Raw genomic sequence first — 18,787 nt, 5'->3', positions numbered from 1 at the left:
CCCATTCCTGCTCAACTGGCCTGTGGCTTTCTAGAGCGCAGCTGGCCCCTCCATGCGCTCACTGCAGGGTGCATGTTAAAAAGCCACCAAAGGTCCACACTCTGGCATTCTGCAACCTTTAAGCAAATGGCTGTCCCAGACTTTTTGTTCCACCTCTGATATCTGCCTTAGGTCTGAGCAAGACCCTCTTAAAGGGCTCCCACCAGTGCTGTGCTGCAAATACTTGAGCAAGTCTTGGGGAGAAAGTGATTTTGTAGTGTCTGCCAGTTTCCATGGTGTAAATACTTCTCCCCTGACTGATGTCAAATTATTAAGAAAATGTCACTGAAGGAAGAGATGGAAAGAGATGCACACAGCCCAGGCAAGCCAGCTCCAGCCCCCTGCTGGCTCCAACCCAATGGGACTTAGGAAAATATAGAGACGGTTCCTCTCCACACTTCTCCATTGCGGTCAAGTTCCTCATGTCAACTCAGCAGCACATCCCCAAAACAGGGAACCTCATCTCCATGGCTGAGAAGTCCCAGGTCACCCATGACATCAGCTTCCCTTAGTTTTCTTCCTAGTCTTTTCGAAATCTTTTTGTACCACCCTCTTCCTATCTTTCCCTTCTGTTTATCTTTTTTCTTTTGTCTGAGAAAAAACTTTCCCTTACTCTTCCTGTTTTCTCCCCACCCACATGGCACAGCCCCCTCACTTGCATTTTCACCCCCCCAACCCCAACCCCAACTCTCTTCTATCTACAAACACGTGCTCTTTGCCTTCTTTAGAAGCATTTCATTGGCTCCGTGAACTTCAAGCTGCAGATCTACTTTCCCATCACGACTTAACCGCCTGCCCTCTGGCCTCTCCCCTCGCCATTCTGATGAAAGGACGCTGGACACTACTTCCAGTGGCAAAGCCCAACAGCCCTTTCTTGGTCCCTAGACCCCTGCCCCACCCTTTACCCACAAGAGCTCTGGGCATTTGATCCTGAAGCTCATTCCCGAGCTTCCCCTGGCTGCCGTGACACTGCAGGTTCCTGGTTTTCCTCCCCTGACCAACCCCTGCTCCCCAAGGCCTGCTCAATCTGCAGACGGTCCGCAGGCCCCCAGTCTTGTAGAGACATGGTTTTTCTCTCCACACTCACTTCCACGGGTGTCTCATCTATTCACAGCTCTAACTGTATGTCGGAATCTTTACCTCCATCTTCCCCTAAGCTCACCACTTCCACAGCCCCTAGTCTGCTGGTTTCCAACCTGTGGGCAGGGGATTCCTGGGGGGGGGGGAGAGGGGGGAGAAAGGCACAGGGAATGGGGCCAGCATTTATTGAAAGGGGTCCTGGAAACAATTATGAACTTCGCTCTAGTGCTTAGTAAATACTATACTATGTGTGTGCTATACAAAATTATTTTTCAATCATCTGTGCATGTTGCTTTGATTAATACAATTGAAAGCATTACTGAAGTCACAAAAGCTTTTGGTCATTTATGTATTCTTTCAACCAACAAACTAACTGGAAGAATTGTTTGCCATCGCCTAAGACAAGCATGTCAAACTCAAAGGCTAACATGGGCCAAATAAATGAGGCATGTGGCCTGTGGTCCCCGAGTTTGACATGCTTGGTCTAAGACATCTATGTAATCGATAAGACTGAATTCGAGCTACCAACACAGTATAACTTCCCTCCAATCCAGTGGTCTTTAAACTGGAGCAAAACAAAAAATAGTCGCAGGCCTTTCTTCAAAGAAATCTAATGTGGATCCCCAATAAATGAAATGTATATAAACTCATACATAATGATATTGTCTATCATATCTTTATATTTTTAAAATAGTTAAAAACATTTTTAAAACTATCTGAGTCAGATGACTGCCAAAGACTGGAACACAGCCCCAAAGTCTCCACGGCTGCTGAGTGTCTAAGTCAAAACTTTTTGAGCTGACATTAAAGATCCATGGCCAATGGGGGAAGTAGGAGAGGGTAAAGGGGGACAAATGGTGATGGGGGGGAAAAAGATCCGTAGCCTATTTCAAGTCCTTCGTCCAATAACTGAATTATTCCCAGTCCTGGTCTAGATTTCCTGACTTTTTTTTTTATTTTGAAGACTCTGCCCTTGCAAACTCATTGAGGACTCGCTCACACTTCCAGTGCCCTGTCCAGGCCACCAGACCTGCCTGCACAGCCTCCCTTCCATGTCATCCTGCACCCCCTTCACAGACCTCCCCTTCCCACCCCAGTCAATTCTCCCCACACGAACTTCTATTTGGCAAAGAATCAAGCTTTTGTTTTGAAGTCTTATCAATACTTTCTTGATTACTTAACTCTGTTTGTCTTCTCACCCCGACTAGAACTTACTCTCCTGCGAGGTTAGGGACATTCGTTCTGAGAATTCTCTGCACGCTGACTTACACATTCTATTGTGATAAATGCTCCTTGGCTTACAGGCTAGATTGTCTACACCTGATTGCTGAGAGGAAACAAGCAAATCTAAATGTGGAGAAGGAATAAGGAAGTAGGAAAGAAACAATATAAAGGAAAACCTGGTAAAATATGTGAAAACTCCGCTCTCCAGGGTTCCTCATCACCACCCTAGATTTTTCCAGAAGGAAGTTGGAGATCTTTCCACCATCTGGTTCTCCACCTGGACTGAACTGGATTTCAAAGTATTTTCCCTGCAAGAAAGTTAGGGGTTTCCTTCAATGGTTAGTGAACAAAAACATGATGTTCCAAATAGGCATTAGATACAGCATATAATTCAAGGAAATTCATTAATGCTAGACACATTCTGAATTATTCCCAGTCCTGGTCTAGATTTCCTGACTTTTTTTTTTTTTTATTTAAAATCAGACAATAGCCTGTACTCTTGTCCAATCATACAATTCTGTATTGAGAAAGAGAATCTACCAATCTAGTCCGACTAAATAAGGACATGTTACACTCCTTGCCCGTTTTCCCGAGTAGGGGTTTGCTTGCTAAGCCGGAAGCTGTAAAGAATGGGACAGAAAATCCCAGGGTCCCTTTGATCTAAGGGAAGTTTTCCCTCTGACAGGCATCTTGCTGACTTTGAGCAAAAGCAATTCCTCTGACCTCTGGAGAATCTACAATTCTTATATAAAATAAAAACACTTGATTATAAAGAAGGTCCTCTCCAGCTAGTTGTGGGTGTGGAGATTTTTGTTACTCTTGTGGTTAATATTTCCTTTTAAATTATTGCTAAGAGAAAACAAAGGAGAAGAAAACCTTGGAATTTAGCTGGAAAAGGTGCCCAGATTGTTAAGTAAATGACTTTTTTCCCCCTCTTTCATTAGAATTTAGCTTCTTTCCAGTCCTCAGAAGATCTACTAGTAGAAGAGTAAACTTAAAGGAAGAAAAAGATGAGAATGTGGGTGTTAAGGAGTGGTGTGGTCTATGGTCACATGGGAAAGCATGCCCGGCTTAACTGTATTCACATGTAATATTTTAAAAATGTGAATGCTGATGAATTCCACCCATCTCAGGGCTGAATCCTGCCAGGCCGCAAGTCTGTGACTAGAACTGTAAACTCATTAAGGGCAAGAAAAGCACACGGCACATTTTTCCTACTGCCCCTAGCACCCAGAACCTGCTGTGTCCCTGGGAAGTCACTTGCCGATTCCAGGTATCTGAGGAGGCTACTCTTGAATGGCCTGTTTGTCTTATTCTGATGACTCCTCCCACCCCCTCCCCAAAACAAGCACCCAGAAGCATCAGACACAGAGAGGGAGCACAGATCACTGCTATCCTGAATTATAGTACAGTGGTTCCTAAGAAAGGCTGGCTGAGCAAGCTCCCCTGTGCTTCCCATGTGGCCATTCTTCTCATCTTTTCCTTTCAGCTGGTTCTGGAGGGAAGGATTCAGTGCCCATCCATGTAACCTCCGTCAAGTGGGGGTGAGAATGAAACCAAACAGGACATCACATCTAGGAAGGATAGACATTGTAAATGGCAAACTCTCAAGTTCTTCTAGAAGTGGTTCCAAACCTTGGTCGACTGTTAGAAAGACTTGGGGGAACCTTTAAGAAATGCCAATGTGGTTTCTTCTGTATATCCTTAGCTATAAGGCTGTTCAACTAAACTTGTCTTCAGATGGTTATCCAGGTTGATTGTTCTGTAATTTAGTTGTAATTTTGAGGTGGTGCTGGGGGGAGGTGAGTGCAACTCCCTCCTACTTCATGGCCATCTTGGACCCCCTCTTCTTAATTATATAATGTTGTATGTAACGTGCATTTTAAAATGAAAACTGGACCATATTGCAAATACTGTTCTTTAACCTTTTTTTATTTAACAATATACTATGGATATCTTTTCTAAAAAGTCATTATTAACAGAGAACTTAGATATTGTGCCCTAAAAGTTGTTGGGTCACAGACAATGAACATTTTCAATTTTGGTAAAGATGGTCAAGTTGCTCTCCAGCAGAAATGTGTCCACTTTCAACCAATAGTGTCTTTTCTCTGGTATCAATCTCCTTAATACTTGCCCACCTCAGAGACAGAAAATGATACATGGTTTTAATTTATATTTCTCTCATTATTCCGGGGAACATCCTTGGATGCCCATTAGATGTTATTCTATGTGTAATGTGCCCATCCATAATCTTTCCCATCTTTTTTGGGGGGCCGTAAGACATTATTTTGTCATCAGAAAAATGTAAATTGCTGGATATTTTTGTCTTGTTTTACAAAAATTGACCAATGTATCATTTTTGTCTCAGGATAAAGAATAATTTTTATTGGAAAAAAAATCAAGAGAACTATTGACATAATTATTTTCTGCTCTCTAAATGAGCAAAAGAAGGAGGCTGGTAGCAAGAGAGTTAAGTTTGGTCAAATCCATTTTTACAAGGAAGATTGAGATTAAAAGGGGAAAAAATGTCAAGTGGAAGATGTATTCCCATCTTCTTTCCTATTGCATTACCTAGAAACTTCTTCAAGATAACACGACCCAGCCAATGAGAAGAAGAAGAAAAAAAAGACAGATCAACAACTGAACAAATGGTTTGAATAATACTGAACAGCAAGGAAATGAGGGCAATTCTGACAGATATAAATCACGAGGGAACCAAACAATCACTGCATGAGAGCTTAAAGGATTCTCTTGGAAAATAGAAGCTTCCTTACAAAACAGAAAGGTGAAAAAGAAATCATCTCTCTCCCAAATTCCCACTTATTTATTTTAAAATGGTCCAGCATCCGCCTTAAAGATAGCTCCTTGTATGCTTTCCTGCCAGACATAGTCTACGAGCTAAGACGAAAAATATACATAAATCAAAGCTGCTGGGCAAATACTGTGTTTTTGGAAATGTAGCTTCTTGTCAGGGGGAATATATTTATTTTCATCCTTGCCAGCCTTCGAATTCTCAGGAGACGCTCAGACAGAAAAGCGTTGTCATGGGCATTCATGATAATGCCTTCCGCTGACATTTTCATTACCTTGGGTAAGTGGGCCGGTCAGGAGGCAATCTATCAGGTTAAGTCCAATCATTTTGGGGTGTTGTTATGTTACGTGAAATACATAAAACACACCAACCTATGAGGGAGGAGGCAGTCAACTCACTCTGACTGACATAGGGAGGAGGGTTCTCTACAAGGTGCCGGATCATAGTGTGTTATCCCTTCATTTTCCACAGACCCAGCCTATGAGCAAGAGCAAAGCAAGAAGGCTTTGGGCTCAGCCAGCATGGCTCAGTGGTTGAGTGTCAACCTATGAACCAGGAGGTCACGGTTCAATTCCCAGTCAGGGCACATGCCCAGCTTGTGGGCTTGATCCCCAGTAGGGGGCGTGAGGAGACAGCCGATCAATGAGACTCTCTCTCTTCTCTGAAATCAATCAAAATGAATGAATGAACGAACGAACGAACGAATAAATAAATAAATAAATAAATAAATAAATAAATAAATAAATAGAAAAAGGCTTTGGGACCCAGCCTACTTATTACTTTGTCTGGGAAAGAAGGTCTCTTTCCTCCAGGGCACGAAGCAAACTCCTCCAGCACCAATTTCTATTTTCCTTAGGAAGGCAACTCAAGTTGAGAACTGTATTAAAAAATTAGCTGATTTATATCCCGGGGTTCAAAAATAACTTCTGCTAAAGGGCAAATCGAAGCCTGACAGCATGCCGCTAGAGAAAATGAAGACAAGATGCAAAAGGCAGCCTCCTGATGACATGTGAAAGCTCCCGTTGCCTTGGAGACACCGGACCTAAACCGGGTGTATCCACACCACCAGCCAGGCGGCATTTCCCGAAGCAGGGAAGAGACTTACAAATCGGCTGGAATTGTTGTTCCGGACGGTCTTGGCGTTGCCGAAGGCCTCCAGCAGCGGGTTGGACTGCAGGATGATGTCCTTGACGTGCTGTCAGAGCAAACAGACCAGGGGTCAGGAAGGCGCACACACCCACCACACGGAGCAATGCCAAACACTCCTTAAGGACCCGGCTTCTGGATGCAGCAGGGAGTGGCCTCAAGTCCACATGTCCCCGCAGGTTCAGGAGGATTTACTCTTTCCTCTCGACAGACTTCAACCTGTTAGTGGGTTTGTGTCTTCCAATTCCCTGGATTCAGGCAGGAGTCCTGGAGCCAGGGTCCCAGCAGTGAATCAGGATCTCCAAACACTCCTGGCCTGGGCTTCCACCCTGCTGTGCTTTACCCCACATGCCCCGGGGTGCCTGGGGTGCCGGGACTCCCGCAGGAAGGAGCGTGGAGCAGGAAGGGGCATCTCCTCGCTGCTCTGATCTGATTCTTGACTATCCCTATCCCTTCTGTACCCAACTGCTCTCCCTGCCTGTTGCACCCCCACCTCCACCCTCTTCACTGCGAGGGACAGGGACCTTAAGGAAAATGAAACGGTTTCTCCTACTCAAGCAAGGCTGTAGACACAGTTTTGTGTTTCCCAAACTTTCATATGCGGCACTCACTTTCAGATCTTGTTAAAATGCAGATGGGGGTCTAGTAGGTCTGAGGCAGGACCTGAGAGCCTGCATTTCTAACCAGTGCCCCTGGCTCTGCCAACATGAAGCCATGTTTTGAGCAGCAAGAGCAGATGCTGGTTTATGCAAAACAATTCCTGGCCCACCGGAGGGCAGGGACTGGGGTTTCAAACACCTCGTTCGGTACCAGGCTGAAAAGTGTGCAAAACACCTCCTGGGCAAGATAGCTCAGTAGACAGGAGTTGATGTTGGAGAGGTCTTTCAACAAGTGAGTCATTCCTTGTACTTCTAATTATTCACATGCTATGGTTAAACATGTTCCAGAAATAACAAGTCTTTGGTTTGTGCTCTGCAGCTACTGACTAATTTCAAGCCAAGAGCTCTGCCTCATTGTCCTCATAGGAAAACAGGAAGAGAAAAGTCAACATTAAATGTCTGCAGTCTGGCCACTAAGTCATGGTCTGGAGAACACGGGGCTGGATGAAGGCACTAACTACTAACTGAGTACGTAACAGCCAAAGTGCTCCCTTTGGTGCCCTCCTGGGCACTCAGAAGAGGAAGAACTGGAATCATATCGACCGCGGCCATGTCATTAGCGATGGCACCAGAGGCAAGTTCTGGGTGGTCCCTCTATGAGGTCAGTTTCAAAATTTAGAAATATCACTTCCAATCCAACTAGTCTTCTTTAGAAAACTCATGGATTTATATAAACCTTGCTTTTCATTGTAAAATTAATTTTGACATGTGGATCTTCCTAATCCTTTATAGCTGTTTGCTAGTCAGACACAACTCAACTACACCACTTATCAACACTCAGTTTCTCATAGCATAGGGAGAGAACAAAAGAAAGGCTTTTCCTTGTCTCTTGTCTTCTTTAATTACTGACGTGTTAACTGAGAATCTTTATTCATGTTTCCATCCATTCACCTATCTATCCATCCATTCATCCACTCTCAAGATGTCCAGTAGAATTTTGTGGTAAGCGTATTGGGGAAAAGAGAAAGAGCAAATTACAGTAAAGGAACAGCCCACCACAAAATGGCATCCTGGATTCCTGTCTCTGTATCAGTCTTCTAGGGAGAGGATGTGGCTACGTGAATGGAAAAAAACACGTGGACTGCACCACGCCAGTCTAGGTTCTGGAGCTGCACTCACTGTCCAAGATGGAAGCCATGAGCCACACGTAGCTTCGATTTGCAACATGGCTAGTCCCAATTGAGATGTGCTGTAAAGGTTGAATACACACTGGATTCCAACGATTTAGCACCCACGAGAGTGTAAAATATCTCATCAACATTTTACTATTAAAATGATAATGTTTTGGATATGTTGGGTTAAATAAAATGGATTTTAAAAATTAATTTCATGAGCCTCTTTTTACAAAAATATGTCACATCAAATAACTTTATACAAGTATAATTTTGCATACGTTTCAGCACATCTACTAGTAAAGGACACATTCTCTTAAGCAGGATTAATGAGTCAAAAGGTGCATGCATGTAGATTTGATAAAGTTTGCTGCAATGCCCTCCAGAAAAGTACATATACTAGTTCATGCTCCTACCAGGGAGGTATGAGAGGACTATGCCCCGTCTTTTTTTTTTTTTTTTTTTTTTTACCAATAGAATGTTTTAAACACTTCAAAATGTTTGCCATTCTGACAATTATGGAGCCTCTTACATTTCATGTAGGACAGAGTCTCAAAATGGGCTACATCACAAACTCACCTGGACTTTGGGGCCTCCTCCAGACACTCTGGAGACATAACCCATGATGTATTTGGCCGCCACTGTCTTTCCAGCACCACTTTCACCACTGAGGAAAGAAAGACAAAAATGAACTGGGTTGCACACCCATGAAGTGGATTACAACCTGCCCCCCTCCTCTCTAACCCCATCCCCAAACAAAAAAGAAAGAAATTCAGTAAAAAATGCACAACACAGATTGAGAAAGACAAATCATGCCAGGATCAGGTCACCTCAATGACTTATATGCACAATATCAACATGGTGTGTGGACCAGGGTCTTAACAATTATCATCATGTACTTGATAGACAATTAAGCATTCTAAATGCCTAGTAATAGGGGACACACTTAGGAACATTATGGAATATCAGAAGGATAGAATGGTGTACAAAAATTACAACTGACATGAAGAGTGTAAACATAGGAAAAAACATATAAAGCAATGTTAAGTGAAATAAATCTGATTCAAATTATATATAAAACAGTTACAAAAATGTAAATGAAACTTTAAAATTGAAGTCCTAAAATTAAATGATGAGGCAATATTAATCATATCCTGAATAACAAAAGACTACCTCCTGTTTTGTAGTCTTACTGTATGGGGAAACTCTTGTTAACATAGTCTGTTTGATAAAATACCAGTTCCCTTCCTTCAAAATTCCCTTGAACTGATGATGACGTCAATTCAAGACATGCTTAAGTTACTCAGATATCTCATCTATTGGTGACCCTTGTGCTACCATGATAGAATTAAAGGAATCCATATCTTGTAAAGTGATAAAATTTAATATAAAAAATTCAGACAATATTTTTGTTTGCAATTGGTGATCAAGAATTTTAGGGTACAGAGCAAATGTTCTTGTATGAACACCCAACCTAATGAACTGTTATCAATTGTTTAGTTACTTCAGAAAAGAGGAAACATTTGCTTAGGGTACAAATCTAACCAGGTGACCCCAAAAGGAAATGAAAAAATTTAATATTTCAAAACAAAACAAATAATTAAAGTAGCCATCATAGCAAATCTCAGAACTTTGTTCAATTTCCTTGAACTGATTAGAGAAATTATGGGGAAGAATGAGGAAACCATATTCTCTGAGAACCTCAAAGGTCTGAATGCACCTAAGCAAATCATTCACATCCCAGTACTCAGCTCCGGGCTTCTGGGCCACATGACTAGGGAAAACGAGCTGAAATTTCCTAAGATACAGTGGCAAGCAGAAAGCCAGTGAGTCTGGGATGACGTGCCATACCATTTACAAAGAACATGCTTCCTCACAGCACAGATATGGTATGTATAGCAAATATTTCAGCTCCATGAAGAAGTTATCTGTTTAAATGGTCCATATAATCAGATGATTTATATGCTAGCTCCAGGGTCAAAACATACATTCTTGCTCATTTAAAGCACAGGTCTTGTCAGCAATGAAACTCCATTTTTTAACCTTGTAAATAATGTGAATGCGCAAGAATATTGGAAAGTCCAAGAGTACAATGGTATAACCACCCAATATAATATTACATAGACATTTAAAACAATTAGAGAACTATGTGGCAACATAAACACGATGCAACCAAAGTGGCCATATAAGCAGGAGATGATATATCTATAGCATAATTACAACTATGGGCATTCATGATAATGCCCTCGGCTGATTGGAAATGCAACAAGGAAAAAAAATATTTGACTTGGGGGACTGGTATTTGGATGACTGTATCTTTTGATGTGATTTCGCTTAATGCTTACATGTTTGAGATTGGCAATTATCCATGTATTACAGATTTTAAAAAACAGCATTTCCAGAAAAAGTGGGATCACATATCACAATGATAACCAAGAAGGATCAATTTCTTTAGATTATTACTCAACTTATTATACTATGATAAGTAAACATATTTTCATTTTAGAATTCCTGATAGCAAATTCTGTGTGTGGGTGTGCATGTGTGTGCATGCATGTGAAAGAGAGAAGGGAAAAAGAATAAATTTTACTAGAATTATGAAATAAAAGTATAATCCCTCCACTGTGTCTTTGACTAATGATGTGGTCAGACATGAAATATTTCGTTTCTTTTGTTGGAAGCAAAAGAAAAGAACAATAATGGGAAGTAACTTGTTTTACATATTAAAATAAGTATGCCAGGTCCAATAATAGGGATCTACATTCTCAGGAATTCTGATATTTTTTCAGAAGATTTAAAATAATTAGTTCTGGCTGAACATTGACCGGAACTTTCATTCTTTGGTTTCGGTTTACAGACACTTAACACAAAGTCTTATTGATCAGAGGCCGGTAATTTGCCCAGAATATGGTACAAAAATGGAATGTTAGATAATTACTTGAAGCTTACCGTATATACAAACATGATTATACTGGCTTTTCTGGATGGGAAAATATTGTTTCTTCCCCTGGACTAAAACCCAAGTTAAAAGAATGTGAAGGAATCAGACAAATTATATAGCACACCCAAAACTATTTGCTTTGCATCTCAGAGCAGTTAGAGCAATTTGCTTGGCTTATGGTTATAGGCAGCCTTTCTTAATGTAATTGCCTTCACTTGACTTCTAAAGAGAAGAAAAAAATACTCTAGAAGTGTATGTACCTTAAATTAGAACAATGCCCCGTTTGTCCCTATATCCTGCAGCTTGTCACCATCCTCAAAGTACTTAATAATTCTCACGTTTGGCCCCCTTCTGACCTGTTGAATCCCAGTCTCTAGGGACAGGGCCTAGCAATCAGAATTTTAAACAAAGTCCCATGATCTTGTTTAGCTGGGAATTAGCCCAGCAAATTTAAAACAAAGTCAAGACAGGCTTCATAGGAAATATGAATTCAAATAGGAAATAATGCATTTTCTGTGTGTGTGAGCTATAGAAATGGAAACATATGCTAAAACTTCAAAGAAATGGAAAGAATGTTCTGGGGAGGGGACCTATTTACAATAGTATGTTAATAATTGAATTCAAGGACCATAATTGTTTTTCTTAGCCTGAAGGTTGCTTTTCACTTAAAAATAAATGATGTGTTCAATTCAGTTCAACTTTTTCTAGCAAATGTAAAATATTTCAGTTAAATTTTTTTCAGAGATATCCCATAGAATAAGTAGAGTCAACCATTTCGACTGTTGGAAGATTCAGCAGTCTATTCCCATCTGCCCCTTCCTAGTCTCAAAATATGTCTCATGGTTCTTAACCACAGTAGCTGTTGTTCTCTTATAACTGATCAAGTAAATGTAATTGAAATGTTGCTTTTCCAACTTTGTATTTGTATTTCTTTTTTTAAAAAAAATCTTTATTAATTTCAGAGACGAAGGGAGAGGGAGAGAGAGATAGAAACATCAATGAGAGAGAATCATTGATCGGCTGCCTCCTGTACACCCCCTATTGGGAATTGAGCCCAAAACCTGGGCATGTGCCCTGACTGGGAATCGAACCATGATTTCCTGGTTCATAGGCTGATGCTCAACCACTGAGCCTGGCCAGTTGGGCGTATGTACATTTCTTTACCCAACATGCATCGTTTAAGACAGGGGTGGGCAAACTTTTTGACTCGAGGGCCACAATGGGTTCTTAAACTGGACCGGAGGGCCGGAACAAAAGCATGGATGGAGTGTTTGTGTGAACTAATATAAATTCAAAGTAAACATCATTACATAAAAGGGTACGGTCTTTTATTTCAATAGTTTTATTCATTTCAAACGGGCCGGATCCGGCCCGCGGGCCGTAGTTTGCCCACGGCTGACCTAGACCCTACTGTGTTGACATAGGGACATTTTAGGGTTGAACTTGACTCTTATTTCAAAAGGTAAAACGCAAGGATAAAAGAATATAAGGGTAGTTTTAACAAAATGACCTTTTGTAATTCTAGAGTTATAAAAAGTGAACATGTTAGTGACTGCAAAGTAGTCCAAAAAATGAGAAACAACACCAATTTCAAAGGAGATTGATGGTTAACTACCACAGATTGGTGGTTGCTACAGGCAAGGAAGTAAGGGATGGGTGAAATGGGTAAAGGGGATAAAAAAGTACATGTTTCCCTGCCCAGTCAGCGTGGCTTAGTGGTTGAATGTCAACCTATGAACTAAGAGGTCAAGGTTCGATTCCCAGTCAGGGTACATGCCCAGGTTGCAAGCTCAATCCTCAGTGTGGGGCGTGCAGGAGGCAGTCAATCAATGATCCTCTGTCATCACTGATGTTTCTACCTCTCCCTCTCCCTTCCTCTCTGAAATCAATATATATATATTTATTTTAAAAGTACAAATTTCCAGTTATAAAATAAATAAGTCATGAGGATGTAATATATAGCATGTGATTACAGCCTGTAATACTTGTATTGCCTATTAGGAAGCTGCTAATAGAATAGATCTTAAAAGTTCTCATTCCAAGAAAAAATTTTTTATAACTATGTGTGGTGACGGATATTAACTAGATTTACTGTGATGATCATTTCACAATATACACACTTATCAAATCATCTTGTATACCTGAAACTTATATAATATGTCCATTAGACCTCAATGAAAAGAAAGGAGCAAACTAACATATTCTGGTTGTAATAATTGTAGCATGTGTCCATCGAGTGTCTAAAGCAGGTCAGGAACTGTTAAGGGCTTTACACACATAATCATTTGATCTGAATTAAAGCCCTGGAAGGTAGGTGCTATTCTTATCCCCATTTTTTGATGAGAAATGCTAAGCAACTTACCCAGAATCACATAGCTAGTGATGACATTGCTAGGAAAGGACCGAGACAGACTGACTCAGGAGTTACAGTGCTTCAGACCAGGGTGTGTCTTTTAAATCCACACATGGGTTAGCGTTAGATAGTCAATTACAACCAGCAATATTTCCCAAAGTAACTCCACGAATAGCACAGTTTGTAGTATCATCAAACTTGTAACCAACCACTCCTGAATCTTTTCTGATACACACCCCTTTAAGTAAGGCTTCTGCCAAAAACATTTATTATCTCACACACAGTTGGAACTAACAAATAATAGCCTGCCTGCACCGCTGTGATCACAAGATGCGATCGAGAATGAGAATCACAGCAGAGAAGGTCCATCCCCTCCCTGGCAGCCCTGCTGCATCTGGGAGAGAAAGAAGTCTGAGGTGAAGCATCTCTTTGCCCCAAGAGAAAGGGTGACCTGTGAAGATCTTTAAGGACATTGTCAAATAATCCTCAAGGACATGCGAAGGCTAAATGGATAAAATGCAAATGAAAGCGTCACACCAAAGCCACTAAGTAAATGATAAAAATTCAGTCTTTAACATAATGATCAAAGTGCAAACAAGTCAAAGCTGTTATTTTCTTCCCAATCAATTAGTATTGTCAAAAAGACAAAATGTTCCCTCTAGACCAGCGGTTCTCAACCTGTGGGTCGTGACCCCTTCGGCGGTCGAACGACCCTTTCACAGGGGTCGCCTAAGACCATCCTGCATATCAGATATTTACATTCCGATTCATAACAGTAGCAAAATGACAGTTATGAAGTAGCAACGAAAATAATTTTATGGTTGGGGGTCACCACAACATGAGGAACTGTATTAAAGGGTCGCGGCATTAGGAAGGTTGAGAACCACTGCTCTAGACTGCCAAGAAAATGGCCCATGGCAATGCTCACCTTGGCCCAGCCCCAGGCAATAGGAAGAACCCACTGTTTCCTATGGAGGCCAAGTTTGAGCCCAAGCTCAGCTAGTTATTATGTCTGAACTTCCTTATAAGGCCACTAGCAGGTATTTTACATCACTACTGAACATTTAAAAAAAGTGTGTCTATTTCCTTATTCAGCTTTCCTTATATTCCTTTAAGGTATTAATCCCCATTTTGCAGATGAAGTGGCCGAGGCGTACAGAGGTCATACACTTTAGGCAGAACAGAATAAAGAATCCACCCTGTGATTCAACCCCAGATCTTTCCACTACACAACGTGACTGTGGGTGGTAATGGATTAGCAAACAGATAACCTGACACCTGCTGACTCACAGCAGCAGAGAAGTGGAAAGAGGGTAACAGTGGGCCAGGCAGCCTGAGCTTGGAGCGTGGCTTTGCCCTATTTCAGATGCGAGATGCTTAACATGTTTCTTATCTCTCTTAAGACTCAGTTTCTTGGTCTGCAAAAAGGAGGGTAGTAATACCTAGTTTGCTAGGTTGTAAAGACATATAAGTAAAAGATGCCGAGACATAAAGCAACTATCCAAAAAAGGTTAACTATTATGATCATAGAGAGTATATTAATTAGCTAATGAGTCAGCGCTCCTGAGTAACACTCTGACTGATGATAAAAGAATTTCAGCCCGGCTGCAGTGGCTCAGTGCTTGAGCATTGACCTGTGAACCAGAAGGTCACGGTTCCATTCCCAATTAGGGCACATGCCCAGGTTTCAAGCTTGATCTCCACTGTGGGGCATGCAGGAGGCAGCCAACCAATGATTCTCTCTCATCATTGATGTTTCTCCCTCTCCCTTCCTCTCTGAAATCGATAAAAATATATTTTAAAAAAAGAATGCCCTAACCGGTTTGGCTCAGTGGATAGAGCATCGGCCTGCGGACTGAAGGGTCCCAGGTTCGATTCCAGTCAAGGGCATGTACCTTGGTTGCAAGCACATCCCCAGTAGTGAGTGTGCAGAAGGCAGCTGATCAATGTTTCTATATTTCTAACTCTCTATCCGTCTCCCTTCCTCTCTGTAAAAAATTAATAAAATATATTTTTAAAAAACACCTAAAAAAAGAATTTCAGCAATCACATAGGCCAGAAGGTAATATTTGCAGAGAGCTTGGGGAAAAGGTAGATTGAGTCCCTGCTCTTCAACCTCCTCACCTCCAGTGAGAGGGTGGTGCTTCATACAGATTCCACAATCAGGGGTGTGAACTGACAGGACCTCGCAAAGCCAGGCCAGAGAGACAGGGAGCCTCAAAGGCCAATCGGTGCTACTGGGATAAACAAGAAATGGGGTGGACCAACAGAACCAGAGGAGGTTCCAATACTAATAATAAAAGATTCCTGAAATACATCAAAGGCAGGAAGACAACTTGAGGATCCGTGAGACACTTGTTGCTGCCTACGTAGAGACAAGACACAAGCCAAATATTTGAGCTGCTCTGATTTTTAAAATCTTTTCATTTTGAATCTTCACTACTGTAAATATTAGGGATTCCAAGTCTTTTGAAGCAGGTAGGTCAGAAATCTTAGATCCAGTAGTGATGACTATCTCCTTTTCCTCTTCCAAATTTCTCATATTCAGTGAGTCACCAAATCCTTTTGATGTACCTTCAAAGTATTCTTCACGTCTTTATTTATTCTTTAAAAAATATTTATTCAGCACGTATTCAGGGTACAATCTACAAGACTTTGCAAACTGGTGTTGGACACATTGCAGGCAGAATGCCCTACTCTGCAGAAAAACCTGCTGCAGAATATTTTAAGCAAAAGAATTTGAAACTGCACTAAAGGCGATGCTTTCATATTGACAATACATTTTTTGAAAAAGGCTCGGACAGCAGGAGCTGATGTAGGCCAAAAGTGATAGAAAGTTGCTTTGATTCGCAATAAAACTGCCACATAAATGTTCTCCAAGGTCTCATAAGCCTCCATAGGGGTCAGAAGTGCCTCTGGCTAAGATTTTGTCTGGTGATATAGAGATGGTAGAAAATTGAGAAAAATTTGCTATTTCTCCCTTCCCTTTGCCACACCAGATTCTTTTATTAAATAGATTTGCATAGATGTCTCTGATAGACCCAGCGATATAACATATGTAATTCCAAAACACAAATCCAAATTCTGAATTTTGGAGCAAAAAAAAAAAAAAAAAGTGATGAGTGGAGCAGATATTGTTGCTCATTTACTGAGCTCACAAGTGTGTCTACCTGTGTCTTCAGGTGCCCATTGTCAATGATACTAATGGAGCTATAGCTGTTGCATTTTTCTATTGGCACTGCCTGGAGTCCGCATTCGCTTCCTGTACCTTTATTCCTGCATAGGCTTATGGAATGTCACACATCAGTTTCCTCTTTGACTTTCCAACTCAGGTCAGGCCTCCCATAACCTCACTAGATATCTGTCTTCTCTCAAGATCCCATCTCTTTTCTACCAATAGGCTTATCTTTGTGAACCAATCTTTTATGGTATCCTGTCCTTGCTCAGGGATCTGCAGACCTATCATTCCAGGAGGTACCTGTCACCCAAACAGTCTTATCTCCCCAAATCAACCTATTCTGCATTACTGCATAAATGCTATATGGCTGTAATATAGAAACAGAAGTGGAAACCCAGTGCAGGCCTTTGAGTAACTGACAAGGACCATTGTCAATGGAAGTCTTCTTTAACAGCCATACTGATATCCTCTTTCCTCTCCATCACACAGTGGGTTCCAGAGGCTATCAAGCCATCCATCCATGCTTTCTCCATCCTAAAAGGAAGACCCAAATCAAGTCCCAATACCCCTATGACACCTTTGCTGACTGCTTCGTTCTAAACTGATTCCCTCTTTTTCTAAATTCAGTAGCACTTACAGCTTACTTGAAGTATTTCAGCTTCATAATTACCATTAAACATTTATTGTGTGTACCCAAGAAACAAAAAAGCATACACCAGTTTTCCGTCATCAAAGATTGAAAAAAATGTGCACACGCAAATTAATGGGACATAGACTAAATGATATAATAGTTAAGGAGCATTCATCTGGCAACTGTGTTTGGAAGAGAGAGAGTCGGTGGTAGGATAAATTTTGGGCTAACATAAAAGAAGCATTGTGAACTTGTTAAATCTGAGATGTTGGTATGTTACATAAATGGGGTCATCACAGTGCTAATTGTGATAAAGGAGTTGACTAAGTTTCAATAGAGGCTCTACCATTTACTAGTTTGAGGATCTCAGGCTTCTTTTAAACCTCATTTTCTGGATGGAACCTCTAGCAATAACAATACTGGCAGCCAGAGTGGTTGTGAGGATGAAAAGAGATGACCTACATGCAAAGCACACAGCAGAGGGCAGGCACTCAGGAAGCATAACTTGCCTGGACCAGTTCATGGTGCTAAACGTAAGAGGTGACTGGGATATTAGGATTTCTCAACTAGAATCAATTAGGGAACTTGAGAAATATATTGACGCTCTGGGCTCATCATAAATCAGATGAAACAGAATCTCTAGATGCATAGCCCAGATATTTATATAGCCACTGAGTGAATGAGGCAACACAGGGATTGGAAACATCTATCCTTGGAAAGTTAACTAGTGAACACAAGGCAGTGGATGAAATCGGCAGCTAAAGCAGCCACTCTCCCTGCTCTGTCTGCCAGAGGAGCACTGGGGATAAACCTGGGAAACACCTAAGGCACATCCTGGGTGTGTATTTCTGGAGCTTCACCTAAGGATGTCTGGTTGGCAGGAGAAAGAGGAGGCTGATAAAAAGGGGCTGACCTACAGGGAGCCAGGACAGGAGAAGAACACCAGAAGTGACGGATTTTCCCCAAGTGAATGGACTACTCTGAGGAATGGAGCAACACCCCGAGTTCCTAGCTTCAGAGAGAGGTGGGGGCCTGAATCTGATGACCATAGCTAGCATGATCTTCTCTGTTCTGAATTCCACCCCCTCATGGTAATCTGGCTCCCCTCTGGACTGTGTTCCTGAGCTGCCCACAGGCAGACTTCTCCTCACAAACTCATGCGTTGGGATCTATCCTTTGTGAGTTTGGCTGGCCAAAGCCAGTCTGCCTGAAGCTGCTTAACTCTAACTACTTTGAGGAGTCTGTAGACATACAAAACTCAGGAGCAAGCCCTTGGTGGAGGCCTTTGCTTGAGAAAACACCCCGTCTCCTCCCTCGATTTTTTTTCTTTTTAAATTCAGTTTGTTACATTGATTTCTAGCCCAGAAATAGTCCACCCTGCCAGCATCTCCACCACTTTAGAAAACATGAGCAAGATTGGGAGGAAACTGATGATACTGCCTCTCTGTCCTGTGTTATCCCATCTAAAGAGTATGCATTTCATCATGTAGACAAGGTCACACCAGGGAAATTGGGGAGTGAAGGTCTGAAAAGAACACCAGAGAGATTAGGTCATTCATTTTTAATTTTCTAATTAAACGACACTAAAAGTTCCTAGTCTTTCCAGCTATGG

General features: G+C 41.5%; 1 protein-coding gene across 4 annotated transcripts in view; it reads right to left on the bottom strand.

Annotated features, from left to right (window-relative positions):
- MYO1E (myosin IE) overlaps window positions 1–18,787 on the bottom strand; it is a 197,251-nt gene that overhangs the window by 77,946 nt on the left and 100,518 nt on the right. For 3 of the 4 annotated variants that reach the window (XM_059699613.1, XM_059699616.1, XM_059699609.1), the window contains exons 5-7: window positions 8,652–8,739; window positions 6,261–6,350; window positions 2,520–2,651 (exon numbers count right to left, since the gene is read on the bottom strand). In XM_059699613.1, the coding sequence (XP_059555596.1) occupies window positions 2,520–2,651; window positions 6,261–6,350; window positions 8,652–8,739 (310 nt within the window). The remainder of the gene's footprint in view (window positions 1–2,519; window positions 2,652–6,260; window positions 6,351–8,651; window positions 8,740–18,787) is intronic. The other variant, XM_059699621.1, reaches the window with a different exon arrangement.

The sequence above is a fragment of the Myotis daubentonii genome, chromosome 1 (assembly GCF_963259705.1).
Source record: "Myotis daubentonii chromosome 1, mMyoDau2.1, whole genome shotgun sequence".
In the NCBI taxonomy this organism is placed as follows: domain Eukaryota; kingdom Metazoa; phylum Chordata; class Mammalia; order Chiroptera; family Vespertilionidae; genus Myotis; species Myotis daubentonii.
Note: the sequence above shows the minus strand (reverse complement) of the source record. Positions and strands in the feature narration are given on the sequence as shown.